The sequence below is a fragment of the Mustela erminea genome, chromosome 6 (assembly GCF_009829155.1).
Source record: "Mustela erminea isolate mMusErm1 chromosome 6, mMusErm1.Pri, whole genome shotgun sequence".
In the NCBI taxonomy this organism is placed as follows: Eukaryota; Metazoa; Chordata; class Mammalia; order Carnivora; family Mustelidae; genus Mustela; species Mustela erminea.
The window spans coordinates 3,786,939-3,807,970 of NC_045619.1; the positions used below are offsets into that span (position 1 = coordinate 3,786,939).

Consider the following 21,032-nt stretch of genomic DNA (forward strand, 5'->3'; position numbering starts at 1 on the left):
TGCCCTCAAAGGCTGCACAACACACCCATCTCCAAATGTCAGCACCTGAAGATGACCGCTGGATTTCCAGTCTTCTCTCTGCTCTCCAACTGGGTGATTCCTACTGTCCCGTCTCCAAGCACGCCGACTCTTCACTCTGCCATCTCTACTAAGTTGTCAAACAGATCAGTAAAATTTCTAAATTTTGTTTTGGATACGGTATTCTTCAGTTCTAGGACATTCCATCTGGTTCTCATTTTGGTGTCTATCTCTCTGCTGACTTACGCTATCTTTTCGTTCATTAGACGCATACCTTCCTTTATATCCTCGAGCTTAGTTACAATTGCTTTGAAATCTTTGTCCCCTAAACCAGCCTCTGCGTCGCTGTAGTCTCTGTTGATTGTCTTTTTTCTCTTAGAGAATGGCTCATTTTCCTGCGCCTAGAGTAAGCCTGAATGGTACCTTGGACATTGTGAACGCTATGCTGGGGGAACTCTGGATTCTCTTATAGTCCTTAAAATAGGTTGATATTTTTATTTTAGCATTTTTGGGTGCAATTACATGGTCAACTCTGGTGTGGCAGCTCAAAACTCAGGAGAATTATTTCATCCTTAGCTTAGCTGCTTGGATCCTGCCCTATGTGCATGGTTCAGGCATCAGGCATGGATTCAGACAACTGATACACAGAATTTGGAGCTTGCTTTCTCCTTCCCACGGGTCCCTCCTTCACTTTCCAATGGTGGTGCTTAACTCCAAACTGCCATTACTTCTTTAGGATGAAGGGAGTGCGGATTTTCTCTATTAAGAGTTTTAAGTGCCCTGCACGGTAAACACACTATGCCCCTGCCTTCTTCTGAGGGGCGATTCAATTCCAAAATCTGCCTGTTCATGTCAAATTTGATTATCTTCATACTGCTGTCTTTTGTTCAGAGTTTAGAATTATCATTTGCAGGGAAGCTGCAGTCCAACAGCAGCTTACAGGACCATCACATGGTCCTTACAGAACCCACACAACATTTTTCCCCCGATCTGGGACTACCCCTCACAACCTTGTGGGTCACAAATTCAGAAAGGGTGCTCCCAGGCAGGCCGTCGCCGATTCATGTGGCATCAGCTGTGCAACTAGGAAAACTAAGGAACTGCACAACTATCCAAAAAACTTCCAAGTCGGTCTCCTGCTCACAGGCCCACGGCCTTGGTGTTCCCTGTCACGGCTCTCTCTCTCCTCATTCCGCCTCCCCCCCCTCCAGGGCTTCTCTCCATGCAGACTGAGCAAATCACAGCACAGAGATCTCTGGGGATCTACACATCTGACACGGTTAGCCGGCTTTGACGAGGCTAGAAATGGAATATGCCAGACCAGTCCAGGCTCTATCAGAAACGATACAAGATCACTCTCAGCACATGTGACTAGTCAAAACAGAGGTTTAGCCCTCCAGACTGAAGAAAATGGAGAAACAAATGCTAACCCTCGATGGGAGGCAGAGTCACGCTGCAGGCGCGTTCTTGCTGCCGTCTTGGAAAAACAGGATCTGCCACAGACGCATTTGATACCTGATGAAACAAAACAAATGCTGCCCGAGGAAAAACACGAGGAAAATACAGGTAGGCTAGTTAGTTTAGTGGGAAGCAGGTGGTCCAATTCTCCTGCCATCTTGTTCATCACCTTCTCACGTCTTCAGTCTAGCGAGCTCTAAGCTATTCAGCACAACAGAGGCTTCCAACGGCAGTCCACTAAGTTTCCAAAGATTCAATACTTAGTGTATCAATTTCAAAAGAGAAAGAAATGCTTATTTGCTATGATCCATTAAGGGTAGGTCATGATTAAAGTTTTGTTTGTTTTTTGATTAAGATAATGGTCCATAATAACTACTATTTATGAAACGTCTACCATGTGTTTGAAAATTTCTAGGCACTTCAACTACCTGTTTTTATTCACTGTTCTCTACATGATTTAAGAGTGTGTTTAAATGCACCAGCTTACGACACACATTGACAATTTAGGAGAAAGGAGATGGGAAAATATAATGCAAAATTACAAAAATACAAACCCTGATATAAACAAATGTGACCTAGGATGCGTATCTGTGGGAATGTGTGCACATACATATTATTTTAAGCTACCTTCTGAACACTCAAAAACGTTCATTCCAAAAAATGGATATAGTCTAAATTCTAAATACCATATTCTCAACAAAGCCATATGTCTATGTCACATGCCGAGAAATCATCTTACCTTGTCTTGGTTGTCTTTATTCTTGTAACATAGATTTCCGATCAGTCGAATGAGATGAGACTTAAACCCCTCCCCGACACTGGAGATGTCACCCTCCGCCCTTATGCAGCCACTGCTACTGAAGATGCTTGCGGAGTCATTGCCAGCTACGTGAATCAGTCGCAAGAGATCTGTAACGAAAACAGGAAGCTTTATTTTCCGTAAGAAAATTTTTAGTATTTTGTACCGATTTTCCAGATACAAATCTAACTTATATCAATGAACGGAGATAAAATAAAGGTGGAATACCTTTAATGATTAGAAAACTCTTCTTTTGCTTGAAATTTTTTCATGACTCTGGTTTTGGGGCGATAAGCCGTTAACGATGATCCCAACTTGGACTTTATTTATCCACAAAGAAAAAAGTTAGGTGAAAGTTTCCTGCCATCTTTCGTTCTTTTTTTAAAGACTTGTTTATTTATTTATTTATCTGAGAGAGGCGAGAGAGGGAGAAAGAGAGAGAGCGTGTACGCGCTTGCATGTGCATGCGCGGGGGGAGGCAGGGGGAAGCAGACCTCCCACTGAGCTACACAGCCCAACACAGGGGCTCGATCCCCCAACCAGGAGATCAGGACCTGAGCCAAAACCAAAAGCCAGATACCTAAGTGACTGAGGCACCCAGGTGCCTTCTGCAATCTTTCTTATAAACAGGTTTCCAATCCCAAATTCTTTATGAAGGAACTCAGGTGAGAACTACAGTCAACTACATCTAAAATACAATCAGTACCTATTCTGTAATGAGCTGTAGGACAGAAACCAAGAAGTAGGTTGCTTCTTTTTTCTCATTGTCCAGATAACTGAAAGGCAACATGTACTCTCCCTAAATCTATTCTAGCTATATTTGAAAGAAGTAACAATATTATGCTCTATGAAATGTCTCCAGACAGCATATGAAAATAGATCATCTTCCAGAAGCTGTGTTTAAGTGTTTCCACGTTTTCTCATTTAGCACCCTCACAAACCTATTAAATGCAAGTATTGTGATGCCGGGGGGCTCAAGTTGGTTATGTGTCTGCCTTTGGCTCAGGTCATGATCCCAAGGTCCTGGGATCAAGTCTCTCATCGGGCTCCTTGCTCAGCAGAGAGCCTGCTTCTCCTCCCTCTGCCTGCTACTCTCCCTGCTTGTGCACTCTCTCTCTCTGACAAATAAATAAATAAAATCTTAAAAAAAACCAAAAAATGCAAGTATCATTTTCCCAATTTTATAATGAAGAAATCAAGCTCAGAGAAGTCAGTAATCTGGCGGAGTTGGGAAGACAACTGTCTGCCCTGGCTCCAAGCACACATTTTTCTAAAAAGATTCTGTTTCCCAGGTTTGTGGTGTTTCATTTTAATTACCACTAAAAGCACCGCCCTCAGAATACAACACTGACACGAGAATCTCAACATCTGCTATAGCTCACTGCTGAGTCATCTACCCACCTCAATACAAATTCACCATTCTTAGCATACGCATCTCCACAACAAGTATAATCCCTTTTTAAAGGAAAAAATAGCAAACAGTGAATAACAACACCATAAGCATGGCTAACCACAAGAACAGGTTCTACTTGAATTATTTTGCAAATAGCTTTTTAGCAAAGATGGTATGCCAACCAATGGTTAAGAACCAAATACATAATCGCTATGTGTAAGGCACTCTCTTTTGTGCCCTATAAAAGTAACTGGGAAAAATAAACTTAACGAATTTGGAAAACGAATATAAAAATCACCATCATCACTGTGGAAACCATCGCCATCCCCAACCGTCCTCCACCATCATTACCCTCCTACCACGTCGCCACAACACGACTAAGGAAACGTCCACAACATACACCGTGTGTAACAGGCATCAGTATTCCCATCTACTGGTCAGGCATCCTGATGGCAGGTAAGTGGCAGAAGCCACAGCTGGGATCAAAACAGTGATTCTTCCTCCCTCCCACCAAAAAAAATTAAAAAAAAAAAAATCTCAAAAATATACCAATACACCGAAAATTAAGGATCTGTGTTTGGGCTTACATTTCAGCATGACAAGCCAAAGATTCCTTAATTACAAATAATAGCAGGTGGGATACTTCACTCACCAATCACTCTTTCCAGCAAGCCAGGAAAAACCTGCAGATAACTGAGCAGATCAGTATTCGCGGTCATTTCACACAAGACATCAAGAAGCCGGATTGTGGCCAACGCCTCCTAAAAATAGAAAGCATGACTTTTAAGTCAAGTGAAATGATCTGCAACTGTTATCGGTAACAGTGAAAGAAAGGAATATTATGAAAACTATTGAAGAGTTGGTGCCGGGAAAGAAGCATCCAACGAGAGAAAGCAAAACGACTAAGAACGAAACACAAGTATTAAATCTGTATGTGAATGATCACTTTTCCTAACAGCAACATCTGCCATCAAGAATGCGAGATTATGTGTCATTATGTGTCTTCTTGGAGTGAGGAGTCAGAAAAGTTCTTATTCAAGCAAAAATACCTTCCAACAGTGGAATAAATGTTCAAAATTACTAGTTACGTACATAACATTTATGCAAATACTTTCTTTTTAAAGCATTCCCAGCAAGCAAATTCTACTTTAAAGATTCAACTAGCCCATGAAATACATTAATTTCTTGTCCACAGGAATCCTGTAAAATGCTGTGGTTGAAAGAACTCTGGTGGCAAGAACACGCATTATTTCTGGGTAAATATAAACCTTTATGCAGTATCTTACAAGGCTGGAGAAGATAACGTTATTTGAAAATGTTGGTTCATGTGACTACTCAATAATTGATCATCAATGGACCAAATGAACCAGAAATGACCAACTACACGGCGTTAGGTAATCTGAAGAAAGTGGTAAAATCCAATTTTGTACAGATTTCGACCCTCATTTTTAAAGTGCACACTATTTGGCAAAATGTGGTAGATGCTATAAATTCAGGTCATAAAGATAACATTCTTCAAAAGAAAAATAAACTACTTCCTTTAGTTAATTCTAAACCTCTACTTACTATTCTCCAGTTATGAGATTTGAAGGTAATATTCTAAACTACCTTTCCGAAATCTCAAAAGAAAACACAAGAAACAACATATCTTAAAAATTATTTGTTTGTGGGGCACCTGGGTGGCTCAGTGGGTTAAGGCCTCTGCCTTCGGCTCAGGTCATGATTCCAGGGTCCCGGGATCGAGCCCCACGTTGGGCTCTATGCTCAGCGGGGAGCCTGCTTCCTCCTCTCTCTCTCTGCCTGCTTCTCTGCCTACTTGTGATTTCTGTCTGTCAAGTAAATGGATAAAATCTTTAAAAACAAAAACAAAAGCAAAAACAAAATTATTTGTTTGTTTGTTTATTTAGAGGGAGAGAGCGAGTCCGAGGGAGAGGGAGAGTCCCAAGCAGACTCTGCACTGAGTGTGGAACCTGACATGGGGTTCGATCCCATGACCAGGCAGTCATGACGTGAGCCAAAATCAAGAGTCAGACGCTCAGCTAACTGTGCCACCAGGGTGCCCCACAACACACATTTTTAATGCCCTGTATCTTTAATTTTACTGTAGCTTTCACTCGCTCGTGAATGAGTTAAGGGAAATGTCCAGATGAGAAGGTGGAGATCGGAGCCCCATTCAGAGGACTCCTGAGCAAACCCACAGACGTCGTGCAGCGTCAGCACCCCCTCTGTGAATGGGCTGCCCAGTCAGCTGCCCAGACTGGCACCTGTGGATGCCATGCCCCCTCCAAGAATGGCTGGTGGCTGTAGAGCTAGGTCAGAATACGTGTCATGGGATCCTGGACACCCTGTCATGCCAGAGAGCAAAGGGGCGATAGAGACGATCGGGATCACACTGGAAGGAACCAGAGGCAGACTGAGGAGGCACTGGCTGGCAATGGCGCATGAGAACACGAGGGAGAACTACAGCTGAAACGGACTGAAAATAATCAAGTGGTTTCAAGGGTGCCTGGGTGGCTAGGTCGGTAAAGCGTCCAACTCTTGGTTTTGGCTCAGGTCACCATCTCAGGGTCCTGGGATGGAGCCCCACATCTGGCTCCATGCTCAGCGGGGAGTCATTTCCGCTCTCATGCTCTTGCTCGTTCTCTAAAATAAATAAATAAATCTTAAAAAAATAAAAAAGGAAATCAGGCAGTTTTAAAACTATGACATCACAACAGCGATGAAATCCAAACAAAACCAGGGCACCTGGGTGGCTCAGTGGGTTAAAGCCTCCGCCTTCAGCTCAGGTCATGATCCCAGGGTCCTGGGATAGAGCCCCGCGTCGGGCTCTCTGCTCAGCAGGAAGTCTACTTCCTCCTCTCTCTCCCTGCCTGCCTCTCTGCCTACGTGTGATCTCTATCAAATAAATAAAATGAAATATTAAAAAAAAAAAAAAGAAATCCAAACAATAGCACCTCACAGCTGATGTCATAAAACCAACTCACTACTTATAAGACTGGGAATCAGATTATACCTTTTACAACCTAAAAGTTGATTAGGAGAAGTTTGTAAATGCTAAGAGTCAAAATACCATCATTCCACAACCCCCCAAAGAATGAACTAATCCAGGTAACATCACAAAAGATAAACCAGACGTTACCTGCCTCTTGATGAAAGCACGTATCACCAACAATACAACATTACTGGAAAAAAAGACACGAAAACCTAACCCAGATGTGAACAGGCTCTCTGGAATTATTATCATCAGTCAGAGGAATGTGTTAAACACCACCATGGAGATAAAATCAGAATTCACACTGCAGAAAACTCTCCAGGAAAAACGACCCAGGTTCTTCAATAAATGCACTAGCAGAAGAAAAAAGGAGAGAAAACCGGAAGGAGCGGGCAAGAGTGGAACATATACACATGAACGGGCATTTGGCACACGACCACCGACTGTAACGCACGGCCTCTGTTGGTATCCTGCTTCAAAGAAATGAACTTGAGCAAAACTACTAGATGATGGGGGAAAATCTGAGTGTTGTTTACTTGATGTTATAATTATACTGCTAATTTCTTAGGTGTGCTTATAGTTGACTTGGGTGTGACTCCTCATCTTCTTTAAAGATACATATAAAATAATGCACTGATGAGACATGCCCAAATTTTGCTTCAATCCAGGGCAGTTACCACAAGATCAGGCTAGGATCACGGACAGAACAAGAGTGGTAATGAACTGACATGGCGGACGGTGTTCAGGATGCTTTTCTCGCTTAGTCTGCTTGAAATCTTCCATAAGAAGGTAAGAATAAAATCAGAGAGTTGGAAGGATCACGTAGATGTTTCCTTCCAGCTCCTAAATTCTATAAATTAATCTAGCTCCACCTAACACATTCCCAATCTTAATTATTAGAATCCCTTTATTAATAATGTATTCCTAAGGAGCATCTGGAAACCAACAATGAAAAAAGAAGCCAGGAAAATGATTCTCTTGAAACCTAAGGGGAATATTTGAGATGCCCTTCTAGTATTTGTTAAGTATCACACAACTGTAGTCATTAAATTGGGCACTGGGGAAACAGACACAGGCACATCAAAGGAACAAGGCTCCACAGCGGGCAGAAAGGGGGGGAAAAGATTAGTCTCCTGTCTAGATCATCCGTCTGGGTTAACTTTCCCCTTTGGAGTCTTTAAACAATTTTACAATATTCGAAGTTGTAAAAAAGTGATAACGGTGCAAATGACTCTTGTTCACAGAAACACGGATTCCTTGGGTCTGGCTGGAATGCAATTAATTCCTGCCTTGTGCACAGACCAGCATTCGCACCTGTCAGTCACGTCACTCCGGCATTCTTTCATTGCGTATAAACACGCGGCTCTCAGAATTCTCTGATAGCTATTAGTATCTCACTGGTTCTCTTTGTAAAACATCAGAACACAGAAATGGATCCCCAAACATACAAGAATGTAATATATGACAAGGGCGGCATTAAAAAACAGTGGAAAGGATGAGATTACTCACTAAATGGTATTGACATAACAATTAACAGCTACCATTTGGGGAGCGCTAACCAGGTACCGATCAGTGTAGTAAATGCTTACGTCAAAATACTACTCATCACTATTACTGCTATTAACGTACTCATTATTCATTAGAATGTACTAATACATTCTCTGTGCAGAGAAGCTGGGCACAGAGGACAAGCAACTCTTCCAAGGTCACATACCAGTAATAGAGGAAATCGGGATTCAAACCCAAGTGGTCCTTGACCAAAGAGTATAGAATCTTGAATCATCCAAAGACAGAACCTGGATCTATACTTCCCTCCTTGCTCAAAAAGAAATTCAGTTAAAAATGTGGATCAAGTACTAAAAGGATGAGCACATACAGGGGCATATTTCCACAATCTAAGTGAAGATGGTTTTACAGAATATGTAAAAAACTTCAGAAACCATAAGGATAAAGTTGGTAAGCCTAACAAACTGAAGACCAAAATATAAACTTCTAAAAGGCTGAGGATACCATAAGTAAATTCAAACAAAAAATTAACTATGGGGGGGAAGTTTCCTGTATATATAACAAAAACATTACTAAATGTATTTTAGAAGGTAACCTAACATGAAAAACCAATTAACATGCTGGATACTGAAAACAGTTACAGAGAAATGGGAATTAAATCAGATTAGGGAGAGGCTGTAAACCCATATACTCCCATGCTCTTTTGTCTGGCATTTACAAGTATTTCTAAACATTTTAAATAAACAGACTCTTTGACTCAGTGATTCAACATCCAGGAATTTACAATTCCAGATTTACCTGCCCAAACTGCAAAGATTTCCATGCTCCAGCATTACTTGTAAAGGTCTGAGGAAAAACCCTGGCAGCAATTAAAGTGTACGGCGACAGAGAACAAACAAGAAAATTCTATCTCCTCGGCCCAGTGGAATTCTGCTCAACTGTGAGGGAGAAGGAGATGAAGGCACCATCATGTGTTCAAGTGGAAAGATGTACGGGACACTTCAGGCTAGGTAAAACAAGAAGTTGAAGAATAAAAAAAGTATTGTTAAAAAAATAAAAAGCGGGGCGCCTGGGTGGCTCAGTGGGTTAAGCCTCCGTCTTCGGCTCGGGTCATGATCTCGGGGTCCTGAGATCGAGCCCCGCATCGGGCTCTCTGCTCAGCAGGGAGCCTGCTTCCTCTCTCTCTCTCTGCCTGCCTCTCTGCCTCCTTGTGATCTTTGTCTGTCAAACAAATAAATAAAATCTTTAAAAAAAAAAAAGAAGAAGAAGAAATGAACCAAAAAAACAGGTGTGTGCTTACAAAAATCTCTGAGATAAAAAAGTATATATTGATATGTCCACAGAAAACACACAGGGGTTGGACGGGAATGAGGACTTTCGTTTCACTGACTTCAGTGTGAATTTTTTGTATTTAATAAGCAAATATTATTTGCACAATACAAATATTTAATCTCTTATCGGTCTGTGGGATGAAAGATTACCCTTTCTTATTCCACAAGTATTTATTAAATACTATGTTAACAGATACTACAGATACTACAACGTAAGTTAGGCACTGCATGGAATAAAAGAGTGAACCACCCCCCCACCTGAGGATAATTCTCGTTAACAGATGAATACGAGAAACTACAGAACGAAAAAGAATTTATTTAACTTCCAGAGGAAAGGCCATGCCCCCTGCGAGTGACAGGACTAAGACTCAAGGTAAAGCTGGACGGAGCCCTAAGTCCTACAGGAGAAGAAGCGCCTTCGCATCGACGACAACGTTCTCAGACACTGGAAACAAGTACCCCAAAATACCAAAGCCAGAAACACACACGTTCATGTGAGGACCCGAAATCTGTTTCTATTAAGGAAGACTGAGGACAAGTCTCGGGATTTTAAAGCCAAATGATTACGCAAATACGCAACAGACGACCCCGAGACATTTTCACTCCAGTTTTTTGGTCACGGCCTCATGGGACCCTGACTGGGTATACTGTCCTAGGGACATCACAACTGGGTAAGCGAGAGGTTTCCGGTCTGCCGGCTGTGGGGAGAGGGAAGAGGAGGCAGGAGCACGGAGCGAGGATCGGCGGCCGCTGCGGACCCCGCCGCAGACACGCTCCCACCACGGCGGGTCTCAGGCCACCAGGAGTTCAACAGTCAGCTCACGGATTTCTGAATATTAACTGACTCTCGGTCAGCCCGTCCGGGCCGGCTCCAGGAGACCGCTGGGTATACGGTACATTTAAATACCGAGGTGGGAAGTCACCTTAAAAGTGACTGTGGCTTTTTTTTTTTAAAAAAAGATTTTATTTATTTATTTATTTGACAGACAGAGATCACAAGTAGGCAGAGAGGCAGGCAGAGAGAGAGGAGGAAGCAGGCTCCATGCTGAGCAGAGAGCCCGACGCGGGACTCGATCCCAGGACCCTGAGATCATGACCTGAGCCGAAGGCAGCGGCTCAACCCACTGAGCCACCCAGGCGCCCCGACTGTGGCTTTTTTAAAAACATCTGACTGAAAGGAGAACACATACACACTAACATGTCCAGGTCATGACTATATAGACCAATCAATTTTTAAAATTTTTTCTATTCATTTGAGAGAAGTGAGAGTGAGAGCGTGACCAGGGGGAAGGGTCAGCAGGAGAGAGAGAAGCAGACTCTAAACCAAGCAGGGAGCCCGACGCAGGGCTCAATCCCAGGACCCCGGGACCACAACCTGAGCCTAAGGCAGACACTTAACCAACTGAGCCATCCAGGCACCCGATCAATGATTTTTTAAAAAGTGAACTCTCGGGGCGCCTGGGTGGCTCAGTGGGTTAAAGCCTCTGCCTTCGGCTCAGGTCATGATCTCAGGGTCCTGGGACTGAGCCCCGCATCGGGCTCTCTGCTCAGCAGGGAGCCTGCTTCCTCCTCTCTCTCTGCCTGCCTCTCTGCCTACTTGTGACCTCTGTCAAATAAATAAATAAAATCTTAAAAAAAAAAAAAAAAGTGAACTGTCTGGGCTTTTCAAAAGAAAACTGCCTAAAATTTTCTATTTATTAATATACAGTAATTCTTCCCATTTTAGAGAAAAAAAAACTGCTTGAAAGAAAATACAAATTTTCCTCCATATACAAAGTTCCATTAGGTAATTTCTTATTATAATACTGTAGTCATCTATACAGCAAATACCAGGGCCCTGAAAAAGTTTAAAGCTATAGTTTAACAAGTAGCAAGTTTTACTTCCTTTTCTGTCTCCTAGAGAATTAATTTTTACAACTTTTTGAAGCACAGCTCACTGCTCCTCCTGCTGGAAACGGAGGCAAATCTACCTCCAGAAAGGAAAGGCTCCCATGAGCCAAGGCGTGCGCGCTCCTATCACAGAAATGAGAAGGCAAACACCAGCTCTGTCCGCGAGACCCAACGTGGTCTGCAGGACGAGGTACAGAACAGCCAGGGCAAAGTCGCTGGGAAAAAGGCACAGTCACAGAGAAGATCTACCGCCAGAGTCGCAAGCATGGGCTGCACGCAGAGGGAGCAAACCGTTCGCGGCATCACACACACGGATCTAGAAAGCGTGAACCGATCCGGAGACGGTGGATGGCCCCACGGAAGGGCAGCCCCTCCCGTCTGCCCACCCCACTGCCCGCGTAAGCCGCTCTCCACCTGCCACTCCCATCAGCACAGAAATGTTTTTTATCGGTGTTAGCGCGACCCAGTCCACATGCAGTAACACATGGCCACCTGGCGCGCGCCGTACGGTTTGTTGAGGTACGCGGCTACGTACACTTTTCTCTTACTCAAGACACACCTCTTATCTTCACCATCAAATCCACCCCTCCCCCTCCAGCCCCAGGGGACGTCAGATCTGCTCTGTTCACATCAGTGAGCTTCGCCTGCCACAGAATTTCAGAGATGGAATCGTAAGATACGTCCTCGGGTCTGGCTAATCTCGGGCCGGAAACTCGTGATTCCTCTCTGCTGTCGCATCACAAACCCCTTCCTTTCTACTGCTGCGCCACTTTCCAGACACAGAACCGTTCTAACTTGAAGACAGAAGGGAAGGGGGATGGGACAGACAAAAATCATGAGAATTTCTCAAGTGTGAAGGATTATCAATGCTTCCATCGCCTTGGTAAAGACTGGACTAATCCAAGGTGGCCTCGAGGAAAATAAAATAGAATAATTACAGGATGGTGTATGATCAGGAACGTCCTATATTGACAGAAGAAACAAACATTCTGGAAGGCAATTTAGAAATGTATACCTTAAGCTTTAATACTGGATATACCCTGGGCCACCTGGGTGGCTCAATCAGTTAAGCATCCGACTCTTGATTTCGGCTCAGGTCATGATCTCAGGGTCCGGGGATGGAGCCCTGCATCGGGCTCTGTGCTCAGCGCGGAGTCTGCTTGAGATTCTGTTCCCTCCTCACCAGATGCTCCTCCCCCATCCCAAGTGTGTGTACTCTCTCTGTCTCGCAAAATAAATACATCTTTACCAAAAAAAAAAAAAAAAAAAAAAGACAACACAAAGCTGGATGTATCCTTAACACCCAGCACTTCCACTCCTGGGTTAAGGGTGGAAAGGTACAAAGATGGAACTGCCAAGACATACACGGTAGCACTAACTTCAGGAAACAGAAATAAGAACAACCCGATGGTCCAACTAACAGCTGGACAAATGAACTATGGCAAATTCTTCACTTTTAATGTTACACTGACTTCATTCCGCAAAGACTAAGTGCCTGCTGTATGCACAGTACTATGAAAGGAATAGTCAAAATTCCTACCCTCATAAAACTTACATGCAGGAGAAGAAAAAACAGAAACTTACAAATAGCACAGCCTGATTTTATTTTTAATACATATATATTTGTGTGTGCATGGATGAACATATATATATTTGATGTTATCTGCCTGGAAAAACATGTTCGCTGGAATTTGCTTTCAGGTTCGGTGCTGGGTGGCTCAGTGGGTTAAGCCTCTGTCTTCAGCTTGGGTCATGGTCTCAGGGTACTGGGATCGAGCCCTGCATCGGGGCTCTCTGCTCAGCAGGGAGCCTGCTTCCCCCCCTCTCTGCTTGCCTCTCTGCCCACTTGTGCTCTCTCTCTCTGTGCCAAATAAATAAATAAAATCTTAAAAAAAAAAAAAAGAAGAAGAATTTGTTTTCAGGTCATTAACTCTAGACAGCAGGAATAAGGGCGCTGTTTCCCTGCCGTATTCTCATAACTGTTCTAAAACAAGGACACTGTCCTCACCCATCCGGGCCGTGTAACAGGCTACCACAGACTGCGCGGCTTAGAAACGACACTCAAGGCGGTGGAGACCCAAGTCCCTGATCGTGACGGCTGGGTTCTGATGAATGCTCTCTTCCAGGCTGCAGACGGCTGACCTCTCAGTGTCCTCACGCAGTGATGGGGCAGAGGATGACGGCAGGGTCTCTATCAGGGCACTAATCCCATTCCTGGGGGCTCCCCCCTTAAGACCTCCTCACCTCCCACAGGCCCAGCCTCTAGCTAGGACCACCACCTTGGCCATCAAGTCTGCAATGGATTTGGAGGGGAGGGGACACAAACATTCAATCCACAGCAGTCCACACATTAGTCAAGCGATATTTTTAAAAGCTTTTATAAAAGAATTCTCAGAGAGGGCCTAGCTGGGTCAGAAAATCCCCTGCTCTCTCCCGTCCAAGACTCAGGAACCCGTTCTCTCACCTCACCGTCCGCGTGCTGCTCCGACGTCAGTTTGGGCAGCATCTCGCACCGGTCCACAAACGTGCTCGCGATCAGCTCCGCATGGCTCAGGAACACAGGGATGTCATCCTTGGTCAGCGGCTCATCCCCCACTAATTTCGCAATTATGAGGTCCAGCAATGTAACTCTGGACAACGTACAAGAGTTTCAGGTGAGTATGTCATACAACGCTAGAAATACTGAGCGCGCATTCTAAGAGAATATGCTTACTTTTAAATTTCTCACTTTGTTTCTAATGTCTAGCTAAGGGAAATATTTTGTGTGAATAAAATCAATCTTCATCAATTACGTACTTTTTAAAATTGTGGCTTCTTTGATGGGACAGGACGACAGAAACCAGCACCTTTTCAAGATGCATTCCTGTGGGCCCTTCACTCAACATTTCAGAAACGCTGTCGGATTAGGTTTTGTAACACACACACACGATGACAACAGCAGCAAGGTTCAGTGGGCTAATAACGTCGATTCCCGGCTCACTGCTGGGCTAACAAACGTTCGACACACACGGTCTCCGAGAGGCAGCTACCATCCCTGGCCTGCATTCCGCACGGTGAACAGGGCGCACTGAGGCTGACTGACCCGCCCAGATCACACGTGCCAAGCTTCCGTGTCGGGATTCAGGCACAGGCTCCCCCTCTGCCTCCTCGGCCACAGGCCTCAGCTCCTCCCTGTACTGGCCTTCTTGTAAAGGCTGGCTTTGTTTGTTTCGTTATTTTAGCTCATAAAAACGTAAATCTGGAGACTAAACCCATGACATTTTACATCAACACTTAAATGATCCCATAAGTATTTTTATTCAACAAACTCTTTCCTTTTCTGAGGAAAAAAAAAAATGTACCCTACACAGGGCAGTCTATCCAGCATACACCAAGCAGGATGTTTCCCAAAATCACACTGTGACTTGGGACTAAAGGCATAACTCTTATTTACTTCCAAACCAGAAAAGACGCAGATACTCCGTAAATGAGGAAAATACACTTAGAGCAGGCTCGGAGCGTTTCTTACGGAACAAACAAACAGAACTTGTTTACTGCTGTAAGCTTCGAAGTGGAATAAAACTGTACCAAACTCTTCCCATATTTTTGCTAAATGACAGGAAAGATACCAGTCTGGAAAAATCACACACAGACCGTACCGGTTTTCAAGACTCCTAATGGCCTCCGATTTCTTATAGCAACGACTAATTCAAAAGAAAACAAATAATGCCCTCGACTGAGCACAGAAGAACAACAAGTAGTTCAGTATTAGGATATTTTCATTTTCCCTTATTCACACAGAAACTTTACAAATGAATGGGGTCCTCTCGGGCCATAAAACCAGGCTTCCCACTTTTCCCAGGCAGGTAACTTTCCGGAAATGCCAGGGAGGAGGGCAGCTAAGGAACCCAAATATCTGCTCTAAAAACATTCCTTTTAACCTGGGACACTGGGGCAATGCTTGTAGGTATGAGACGTCATGAGCTCTGGTTTCCGGGAATTGAGCACCTTGTGGGCTGATACTCAGAACAGAAAAGAAGGAGGAAGTGACCGTGATGGAGCTGCAGGAGGTCGGAGACAGAGGGGCAGCCCCAGCGTGGTACCCGAGCGCGTCCAGCAGGACGGGGAACACCGCGGAGCCCCAGGGGACATTCTGAGAGAGCCGTGGAAGCTGGAGCGGACGGGTCAGCACAGACGCGGCCGTCCGCCCCCAGACCTCCCCTCTCCTCTGCGCTCTACTGCGCCACTGTAACACAGGACACAGGACAGCTAAGCAGAAGAGCTGAAAGTGATTTTAAGGTCAAAATAAAAAATAAATGTTCAAAATATAAAAACACAAATCAAGCTTAAATATCACCTGAGAATAAATGAGAGTTCATTAAATGATCCTACTTCTACTGTGCTCTCTGTCAACAAAAACTTTTAGTGGCTCTAATTATTAGGGAGCAGGTCCAAAACTTTAGGGGCATCCCAACTCGAGTCCCCATCAAACTCTCCAACTCCGAGTCCCCATTAAACTCTCCAACTCCCTCTACTCTGAGCCACCACCAAAAACCAACCTTGCCGTCAAATACAGGAATCACGTGTGGGGCACTCACACCTCAAGGAGGAAACTGTTTTCAAAATCACTTATTATAGTGGTGCATTATATCTGCCACCTCCTTTCCAAGCCAGAAACCACAGGGAACCGTAGGTGTCCAGAAATGTCCTGCAGAATCCAGGAAAACGGGACACAATGGGGAATGTCTTGGTTCTTCCAGCTGTGGCGGAACCACACTAAACCCTTCCTTGAAAAGGTGACGGAAAACAAGCGCTGTGCACTCGCTGATTTATTTATTCCCTCCAAAGTGAAGGATGAAAAAGCAAGAGATCTAGTTAAAAAGGTCAGGGACTAGCTGTCCACAGCCACACATCGGTGTGAGCGTCCTGTGTCCTACACCCCGGAATCCTGGTAGCCTCAGGCTACCAGACGCACCCCTCAATTCAGGCTGGAGCTTCTAGGATTTTCTCCCTCAACAGCTGGCTGTCATTCGCAATCCTTCTGATCCACTTCTGGTTAAACACTTCCACAGTCTGTCCTCAAAATGAGGCTCTGTTTCATTAAAAAAAAAAAAAAAAAAAGGCAACATATATACACATGAAGAGTTCTAGGGGAAAATTCTATAGCAAAATTTCTATTTGAAAGTTATGCTTAAACTAGTGGAGGCTACAATTTAACAGCCACACCTGCGCTGTCCTGCGGCGAGTGCGGTTCTATGAGAGGACTAGAATGCGGGGCAAAGAAGGAGGCGAGACGCGTGAGGGGAGTTTTATGAGCAGGGCGTGAACAGTACTCCCTAATCCCAGAAATACAAGGTAATTCAAGTTTCAGGACTGATGGCTCCAACAAACCATGGATTTACCTCTGGGCTCCTCCACATGTGCCATTTGTTGAATGCTGTGCCCACAAAGGCCAAACCTTTCATTAACCTGAATTAACCAAGATACAGGTACAAAAGTGTGGCTGAAATCTCTCTGGTCCTTTAATAAGTTACAGAGATAAGAAATTCTTGGGCCGTGGGGAAGAAGATCACTGATTTTGGCACCCAGCAGACTGCGTTCCAACGCTCCCCCAGCTACCTCTGTAACCTGGGACAAACGCCCGACCCTACAAGACTGCGGAGCCCGGTGTGGCAGAGGGCAGGAAGGGCACTGATTCCCCAGGGTCACAGAGGCAGAACTAGCAACTCATCTCCCGAGGGACAACCGCGCCCCAAGCGCTAAGCGCTTCCTTGCAGATCTCAATCAGTTACAGCAATTTCACGGGCAGCTACTGTTCTTATCCTCAGTCCGCAGACAGATCCGAGTTCCCCAAGAGCAGGCAACTGACCCCAAGCCACGAGCCGCGGAACTACCTCTGCAGTTCACTACTCTGCTATACAGACTACAAGCCTGAGAACCACCCAAGCATTTCCGGATATCAGCGAGTTTCACCTAGTAATACTGGCATTCATTGCGAAGGACCAGAAAATCGTATACAGGCAGACTGGTTTCCGCTGAGTCAACCACGTAAACGGGTTTTGACTCCCTATCAACTTGTCACCGAGTGGTCTGGAGTTGATGAATGGTGACATTCCAAGCACTTTCCCTCCGGAGCCACCCACACTGTCACCGTGATGCCCCAGGGAGACCCATTAGGCACTTAGTGAACTCACTACCTGTTCTACTCACTGATCAACAGGCGTGTTTCAATCTGGCAGCCCCCAGCCCAAGTGGACGTTCTGACTGAGCAGGTGGGCGCTGCAGCCTGGGCATTCCTCAGGGGATTCTGATGTGTGTTCCCAAAAGTACCACTGTGTCTCCCCAGGGGTCTCTAGGGAAGTTCCTCATCTAAACAACAGAACACAGAGAACGTGCTCAGTTCTCACAAACAAGGCACGCAGCACCATTCTGGATGCACAGGAAAGAAATTCATTACATACCCCTGCTGAGAAAAACGCTAATTTGTTCAGTGCTATTAATCTGTGAATGCACAACTGTGAACATAGAATTGCCCATTACTGCCTCAAAAGGAGTCAACAGGGAACCCATGAGCTCTACTTGACCGCAGACTGAGTGCTCCTGCCAGGCCCCCTTTTACCTCCTTGTGCCCCCCCCCCACCCCAGTGCACACACCCCAGCACACACGCCATCAGCACGGAATGTGTCAGGCCCTCCGGCCAACTGCTCGAGTCAGTCACCACAAACAGCTCACACAAGCCCGGACAAGGGCCTAAAAGCATGAGTGCACAGCTGACCCCTAGACACCACAGGGGTTGGGGCCCCGACTCCCCCACACACAGTCAAAATTCCAGGTTATCACTTTTGACTCCCGCAAAACTCAACTACTAACAGCTGGCTGTTGACCAGAAGCCTCACTGATAACACAAGTCAATTAACGTGTATTTTGTATGTTGTTATGTATTACGTTGTGTTCTTACAATAAAGTAAGTTAGAAGAAAATGTTATCAAGAAAATCAGAAGGATGGAGAGTGCCTGGGTGGCTCAGCGGGTTAAACACCCGACTCTGGGTTTCAGCTCAGGTCATGATCTCAGGCATGTGAGATGGAGCCCTGCGCTGGGCTCTGTGCTCAGTGTGGAGTCAACCTGAGGATTCTCTTGCCTTCTCCTTCTGCCTTTCCCCCTGCTCACATCCACTCTTTCTAAAATAAAACTAAATAAATAAACTATTGAAAAACAGAAAACCAGAAGGAAGAGAAAATACACTGACAGGACTGTACTTATTTTAAAAACCTGCCTTGGGGCACCTGGGTGGCTCAGTGGGTTAAAGCCTCTGCCTTCGGCTCAGGTCATGATCCCAGGGTCCTGGGATCGAGCCCCGCATCGGGCTCCCTGCTCAGTGGGGAGCCTACTTCCTCCTCTCTCTCTGCCTACCTCTCTGCCTACCTGTGATCTCTGTCTGTCAAATAAATAAAGAAAATCTTAAAAAAAAAATAAAACAAACCCTGCATATACGTGGACCCGCACGTATTCACACCCATGTTGCTCAAAACTCAGCTATACCTTCACCAGAAGGAGACGCAGTGGCCAGGACGCTCCAGGCAGAGGAAAGCCCATCTGCAAAAGCACAACATCACAGGGAAGGCCTCGAGAACGACAGAAGTTCTGTGTCGCCGTAATGTGGTAACCGGAGCAGGGTCGGGGAGGGAGTGGGGAAGGGACCAGAGACGAAGCTGCTCGTGGAGGGCCTCACGCCACTCAGGAGGCACGAGGCAGAGCCACAGCAAGGCCGCTGCCCAAGCAGCAGCCACCAGAGGGGGCCTGCAGGGCTCCGAAGGTCGCACCTCGGCCAGACGGTGGGACGCTAACTGGGATGCACCTGTTCGCGAGTGAGAAAATGCATTTGCTTCCTCACGGTTTCACCTAAACAACTTTTTCCGGCAGCCTGACATGCCAAGGACCGTCTGGGGAACACGGCCACCCTGGAAGAAGAAGGTGGAGCCCGTGCCCTCGCAGGGCAGGCAGCCCAACGCCAGGGTCACACAGCAGCACGCGGGTGCACACATGATACGATGCAGGACAAAGGGCGCGAGGAACGAAAGCACGTCCCACGAGGAAAAGCCATGAGGGCCGTGGCGCGCGGGCAGATGCGGCCTGAAGGGGAGCAGCGGCTACGACGTCTTTACAAGAAAAACAGAAAATGTTCAATCTGGCATCTCCATTTGGCTACATAATGGAGCAGCTTAAAAACTGATCCCTCGACAGGATTATGGAAAATATAAAACTGAGGATTAAAGTACCACTGACCCCTGTACCACGCTCCTGGCGTCCAGGCATCCCTTGTGGCAAAGCAACTTTCCAACTGATAGCACTGCTCTTCACGTCACTTATTTTAGGTCAAAAAAGCTACAAATGATTCTTTTTCTGCAACAGAAATATGCAGCTTATGGGGGGGGGCACTGGATTTAGAAACACGGCCTTTAAACTGACTTAAAAGCACGAACTTCCCTTTTCATTAAAGCTATTAAAGAAGAAATCTCCCTTAAAGAGACTACAAAGGAGTGTAAAAGCTGAAGTGTTGAAAGCCACGTAGATAGTAAGAATTGCAAAACCACAGCATTTATAAAAATTCTGACCACAATCAAAAGATTAACATTTTTTTCAAGTGTTTGATCATCAGGTCTGTGACTTCGAACTAAGGTTTATTTTTCCTAAGGCAACCTTTCCATAAGGCTAGGGAACCTATGAGCTACAGCGGTTACCCAGGGCACCGGGGATCACGTCAGGCCATCCTCTCATCTTCCAGGCCGAGAGACTGAATCCGGACCTGAAGAGCCTGGCTCTGGTCACAGAAGGAACAACCATCACAAGGAGGCAGGGAGCCACGGTCTCCGTGCTCCCAGGGCAGTGCTCTTGCCGCTACAACACTGGAAGATCACGCATGGGTACCCAGGCTCTGTCCGAAAGAACCACGGGAAAACTACACGTGCGTGGGGTACGTCCCAAATCATTACACAGTGGCGTGAACACGGGAGCGCATTTCCAGTCAAATGCAATGAAAGGGCACGCACAACATTCTGTTCCGGATGTTTCTGAGTTTGCCTTTACTGAATGATGGCGCCAACCTGGACCTTGCAGCCCCACGTAAATTACCGCCTGTTGTGGCTAAGCTGTAATGTCAACCAACCAATTTAAAACCATTACTGACACAGAAACATGTATTTAGAGACTTGGTGCCAACTACGAAACCACATCGTTTCTCCGTCACGTGCACAGGATCCTGTGTATGGAATGCTAAGTACTTAAAACCACACTGGTTTGGGGGTTACCTTTCTTGACTGCTCATTTTGGCATACATCGCTTTCACCAATTCCGGGCTTTTCAGAAAATGGTCTGTAATAATCAAGAACCTAAGAAGAGAAGGAGGGAAAGTGTGGTTACTAGAGACACAGAACAATGGACATGGCCTTCCCGACTTGATGGGCATTTTACACATAAAAGTTCTTTTTATTGAACTTTTCATGGCTGTAATCTTAAAATGTTTTAAGAGGGTCACGAACCATTTTTCCATTAGCGGCTAGAAGAAAATAAAAACCCTCCAAATAGGTTTCTCCAATTTTACTTTGGAAAAATTTATTGAACTGATTCAAATTCATTCAACTCTAGGTCCTATCTAAGTTTCATTTC

General features: G+C 45.3%; 1 protein-coding gene across 3 annotated transcripts in view; it reads right to left on the bottom strand.

Annotated features, from left to right (window-relative positions):
- The window catches only part of ATXN10 (ataxin 10), a 160,114-nt gene that overhangs the window by 86,253 nt on the left and 52,829 nt on the right, over window positions 1-21,032 (bottom strand). For all 3 annotated transcript variants that reach the window (XM_032345929.1, XM_032345926.1, XM_032345927.1), the window contains exons 6-9: window positions 20,675-20,755; window positions 13,852-14,017; window positions 4,321-4,429; window positions 2,216-2,385 (exon numbers count right to left, since the gene is read on the bottom strand). In XM_032345929.1, the coding sequence (XP_032201820.1) occupies window positions 2,216-2,385; window positions 4,321-4,429; window positions 13,852-14,017; window positions 20,675-20,755 (526 nt within the window). The remainder of the gene's footprint in view (window positions 1-2,215; window positions 2,386-4,320; window positions 4,430-13,851; window positions 14,018-20,674; window positions 20,756-21,032) is intronic.